The sequence below is a fragment of the Trichechus manatus genome, unplaced genomic scaffold, assembly GCF_000243295.1.
Source record: "Trichechus manatus latirostris isolate Lorelei unplaced genomic scaffold, TriManLat1.0 scaffold00118, whole genome shotgun sequence".
Taxonomy (NCBI): domain Eukaryota; kingdom Metazoa; phylum Chordata; class Mammalia; order Sirenia; family Trichechidae; genus Trichechus; species Trichechus manatus.
Genome location: NW_004444054.1, coordinates 4168051 through 4174050, shown reverse-complemented (window position 1 = coordinate 4174050; position 6000 = coordinate 4168051). Strand labels below are relative to the sequence as shown.

Below are 6000 nucleotides of genomic sequence, written 5' to 3'. Positions count from 1 at the left end.
CTCCTACTTTGTTCCTCTTCTTTAGTAATGCTTTGCTTATCCAGGACCATTTTCCTTTTATATAAAGTTGGGGATTAGTTTTTCCATCTCTATGCTTATTTTCTACCTTTTGTCTTATATGTATGCTTATGCTTAACACTTAATCTGGCTCAATTTTCCAATTTCCTATGCCTTCTCACCTAAACTAAGATTTAGTGTACAGTGTGATTATGTTCTCAAGTGCACTGACAAACTATTCCAAAAATCAACTCATCAAAAGCTTATATGTTTGACAAGTTTAATCACTAACATTTTTTAATTATCTCAAGTAGTACAAATTTAAAATCAATTTCTGAGTTATACTAAAGACAAAAACAAACTCACCTGGAAACTAACAGAATAAGTATAGGCAATTTTGATCTCCCCAGAAGCCTTGTTACTGATATCCATGGGCGGTCCTGAGCAGTCCGGTTTATCTACATGGGTATGTTTGAAGCTGTGGGAAGAAATATTTTGGCAAGATGTTGATAAAGTACAGTTTTAAAAATGGGGCAAAAAAAAGGTTAGAGATTTTGTTCATATTTCACAATGCTGATGAAAGCCAAAGGTTAAATTATTCATGCCACATTTAACAGTAAAAATGTTTATTTCACATAGTTAAAAGTATGTGTATTATATTTTTTACCATAATAAAAAATTTTTAAAGTGCATACAAAATGATTACTCAAAATTAAACATCTGAAAACACTATACGTGAACAGCTTAAAATAATCTTTAAAAAAAATCACTGAGTGAGTTTATCTTAACTGCCATCTTAGTTAGTATGGCATGTAGTTGTTTTTTTGTTTTTTAAACCACCAGTGTCTGTGCCCTGGTGGTACAATGGTTAAGACCTGTGGCTGCTCACCAAAAGGTCAGCAGTTTGAATCCACCAGCCGCTCCCTGGAAACCCTATGGGGCAGTTCTACTCTGTCCTATAGAGTCAATAGGAGTCAGAACCAACTCGACGGCAACGGGTCGGGTCAGTGTCATGACAAACTGGCTAATTCAACGAGGGGAAAAGTCATGGAGAAAATGGAATACTCAATCAAAAAAGGATCTCACAAATAACTGATACGTACTTTCAAAGTAAAAAATAATTAACAATTTCAAGAGCTATTCAATGGCTCATCCCATACCAGCATCTAACACTGTGTGAAGGCTTTAGAAATTAGAGCAGTAGATGGACCTATGACAAGAGGCAAAGCTGCAAATATCTGAGGCAATGTTCTTTGCGTTATAAAGGGGAACACTGCCCCAATCACTCATGTCCTCCATTCCAAGCTGACAAATGGAAACGCTGTCAAAATTATAAGATTGAAAAACAAAATAAAAAGGTACATTGGCTTGACCACTTACCATGGCATAAAAAAAAGTATTTGTATGGTTTCTCTAGAGAGTCCATAACTCATTGACAAATCATGGTAAAGGGAGTTTTAGTAAAATCATTTCTGAAATCCCAGGTTTTATGACCAATACTGATAAAGGAATAAGTTAATTTGGCCCAAATGACTTACACTTTGAGCCTAAATTCACTTATATTTATCTACTTTTTATCAATTTTATAGTTACCTTTTTGGTTCAAGTTTAGCAGCCACTAATCTTGCTCCCATGGTCCCAGTTTCAACAACATGATAGTATATTTTGATGTCAACATGGTTGAAGATGTAAAATGTATCTCTTTCATGGAATTCTGACTGTAGAACAGAACTTAAAGTTAAAGGTAGAAAACTGGCTATACAATAGTTAAAACATAAAACTTTAAGCTGGGCCACTACAAGTAGAAAAATTTAAGCTTAGAAAGAATTTTAATCCTTCCCCATAAAAATGTTTAGGTTTTAAGCTTAAAATCTTTGTAAGCCAAAAATTAATCGGAAGAACAATAAATTATGCTTTTTAATATTTTAATTTTTACATAAAACTAATACCTGTTAAAAAGAACACTTATCTACTATTTTCTAGCTATTCACTTGTGATAAAACTAAAAAAAATAAATTTTATAATATTGCATGCTGTAAGCATACTAAATTTTATACTTTTAAACACTTTTCCTCTATGGAAGTTTAAAACTTACACTAAATCAATAACCTAGTTTATTCAAGTATCTCTAATCAATTCTCACAAAAGCATTAACCAATATAACCAGTTTTATGATCAAGTTCATGCTAATTTCTACTACAATATCATATCCATTAAGAGATAAAATCAAGCTGATCTGATCATACAAATTTATTTTTATATACTATACTCCCAAATAGGAGCCCTGGTAGCACAGTGGTTAAGCACTAAGCACTTGGCTGCTAACCAAAATATTGGCAGTTCGAACCCACCAGCCGCTCAGCGGGACAAAGGTGGCTGTCTGCTTCTGTAAAGACTTACAGCCTTGGAAACCCTATGGGGCAGTTCTACGCTGTCCTATAGGGTCGCTATGAATTGGAATCGACTTGACGGCAATGGGTTTGGTTTGGTTTTAGCTATTCCCAAATAATTTTTAGCTACCTTCTATATTAATGTCTTCACTTTACTGATATTTTTAAAGATAAAAGAATGGCCTTAGTAACAGACACGACTTTAAAAAAGGTTTATGGAACTGTTATAAAATAAGATTTCATGGGCTTAAATTTAATCTGTAATACAAATTTCATGAACTTAAAATCCTTATAATGAGGCTTTTCTGATACTCTACTATTCTATATTTTTTAATATAAGCTTTAAGAATCTAACTTTTAATAGAGCTGAACAAAGCTCTAGCCCTCGGCATAGTGTTTAGAATACACTATACTCTCAGTAAATGTTGTATTTATACAATTAGATAGACCTTTGACAAGAGGTAAAGTTGCAAATTGATTCTGAATTATTTTAATTCTAGAGATTAATTTATACATTATTAATCTAGCTTAAGTTTAAGTAACTGTACTTCACAATATCTGACTTGTACTCATTCAATGGATGCAACACTTTTTGTGCAATAAAGACGGAATGAATCCCTCTACTAAAAAGCCATTATTTTAAAGTAGCATAGAGTTTATCATGAACTTACACTAATAACACAGGCATCTTTTGCATGGCCTTTATCTGTAATGTAACAGCCAATAGGAAATCCAGGATTACAGAACCTCTGACCATCTTCAACATCATAACACCATGTTACAGGCATATTATCCACAATCCTATACAGAAAGAAAATTTAAGAGAGAAATGACCAAACATGACTAAAAATTACTGCCCAAGTTAAGTGTCATCACTTCATAAAATTTAAATGTCTAACAAATACCTTAGGATTCCAAAAACCATAACCAAAGGACTTTGATGAAATGTGGTTATTTTATAATAAAGTAATGACATTATGCCAATATCTTGTATACTGTAATGAGGGAAAAACTTTAGTTTCTTTGAAACTATATAAATTTACAAAGGAAACGGCAGTTTTAGAAATTAATTTATTGCAATTAGTAATTTAAGAATATCATTCTCTAGACTTTAAATATAATTTACCTTTAGCAGAACACTTAAAGCTCTAAATAGTTGCAAAGCAATATATCCAACTCCTAGGGAACAGTTTATGGACCAGTATAAAAGTAAATGTCTTTTATTATATTCAATGAAAAAGAGAAGAATATAACTGCAAACTCCCCCTCAAAAAACACCAAACCCATTGCCATCGGGTGGATTCCGACTCATAGCGACCCTATAGGACAGAGTAGAAACGCCCCATAGGGTTTCCTAGGAGCTCCTGGTGGATTCGAACAGCTGACCTTTTGGTTAGCAGCCGAACTCTTAACCACTATGCCACCAGGGTTTCCAATATATAACAGTAAGCATGGGAAAATACTCAATTTAAGGGCTAGGTGAAAATTATAATCTTATCTATTAAAAATGTGTAAACCCAAGTTATTTCGGAAAGCAATACTACTTTTACAGCCCTGAGAACCAAATCTTCTAAGTTCTATAGTGAAAGTGAACTTTTTTTTTTTAAGGATAAAAATAAAGTCCTGTAACATTGTATAGCAAGATGAAAGTCCAAGCATGTGGTCCCCTATGCCTAGAGCATACTGCTGGATACAAATAAAAAAAAAAAATCACTAAAAATATACTGGTGTATTACAGTCATAAGACAACACTCCGGGGAATGTTTTATTTGTTAATTAATGTGTGCCTTAGGTAGTAAAATTATGATTCTATAGTCACACAAAGTGTATATTAGTGACTTAATAAAACACGCCTTGTCACATTTAAATGCTATTTAATAGTACCCAATGTACCTAATTTTAGAACCACCTATACTATTAAGTTCCTATTATTATAACCAGCAGGCTAGCAGTTCCAATGAAAAGACTATAAAATATTAGGGGCATAAAAGCAATGCTACATAAAGTAAATAATTCAGATTTTCTAGAGACCTAAAGAATTAGTTCATTGCTTTTTTAAAATAGAGAATTAAGTTCAATCTATAATATCTTTATGTTACCACATCGGAGAAAGTGTTACATAAAAATTATAGTGCTAGTTATAAAACGAGGAATCAAGGAACAATTTAGATTCTGTAAGAGCAAACATCTTAAATTTATTACTTATGTAATGCCTCTGAATTACATAACAGACACAACAGCCTTCTGGTAATAAAACCAGTCGTCATCAGATCGATTCCGACTCATGGCGCCTCCATGTGTGTCAGAGTAGAATTGTGCTGCATACTTTTCAGTGGCTCATTTTTAGGCAGTAGATCACCAGGCCTTTCTTCTGAGGTACCTCTGGGTGGACTCGAACTTTTAACCTTTCAGTTAGCGTGTTAACCGTTTCCACCACCCAGGGACTCCTCTCCTGGTAATAAGAAGTATTTAAGAAAAAAATCTTGGAAACAAAGGTAAGAAAATTTAAAGAATATAATTTTAAATTACTGACTTCCTAAGTTAGGAAATAGTATTTATTAGAATTTCTAACGTAAAAAAAATTAAAAATCACATTCCCAATCTTATATAGTGAAAGAGTGTGAGAAGAGGGCTCAGAAGGATAAAGGCTGAATGACCAGTCTCTACTTTTTACCATTAAGGATTCCTTTCCACAGATTGTTTGCAATGTGTCTATCAAAAGGCTGCATTTATTAATAACTCATTTTCCTAACAAGTTAAGCAAATTTCTAGGTTTCTGATCAGAATGGAATAACCCATGTTGACACAATGCACTCAGAAAACTGCAACCACAGGCAAAGAAACCTGACATTTCAGTTATTCTGCAAAATTTTAAGTAAATTTATATTGAATTTTAAAAAATTGTTCATCATTTCCCTTTGCTAACTTGGTGGGCTCCCAGACTGGAAGTCTTCAAAACCCCTTTCTGTCCCATAAACTATAATCCAGCGACTCTTATTAAAATACTAAAAAATTATCAGTACTCTGATAATTGGTTAAATTATTAAATTTTTATAAATAAAATGTCACAAAGAAATATAATCGCAAACCATATAGGGCATAGCTGAATGAATTCAGGTGCCTGGTGCTGGTATCAAAACACTAGTCAATCTCGAGGATCAAGAAGTAGTTTAGGCTACTGACAGAGTAAGCCACGATCCTCAAATTACATTCTAACGCACCAAGTAAGAATGAAAAGCATTCCTCAATTTAGATAAGAAAAGATTGTTAATAAACTGATTGTTTTCTACAAGAAGGATAATGAATTGGTGCATTAATTAACATCCAGTCATTATTTATCATTCAAAAGGTGGTATAGTTAAAATATAAAGTTAAGTAACTTCCGGGGAAAGAAATTATGGTTCATCCATACAACGGAATGCCACGCGACTATGAAAGGTAGATACAGATCTACAGCTGCACTTTACATGAAATGATGCCTGTAATATTTTGTTAAATGAAAAAAGGAAGTTGCAGAATAATGAATGCAATACTATGTCAGTTGTGTTATGTTTTAAAAAAAAGTATATACTCTTTTATATACCTGCATATGCATAGAAAATCTGGAAATACA

General features: G+C 32.9%; 1 protein-coding gene across 1 annotated transcript in view; it reads right to left on the bottom strand.

The window, feature by feature from the left end:
- Positions 1-6000, bottom strand: part of TM9SF2 (transmembrane 9 superfamily member 2) — a 71711-nt gene that overhangs the window by 30631 nt on the left and 35080 nt on the right. The window contains exons 4-7 of the mRNA XM_023738544.1: positions 5803-5866; positions 3059-3144; positions 1591-1715; positions 364-475 (exon numbers count right to left, since the gene is read on the bottom strand). Of these exons, the coding sequence (XP_023594312.1) occupies positions 364-475; positions 1591-1715; positions 3059-3144; positions 5803-5866 (387 nt within the window). The remainder of the gene's footprint in view (positions 1-363; positions 476-1590; positions 1716-3058; positions 3145-5802; positions 5867-6000) is intronic.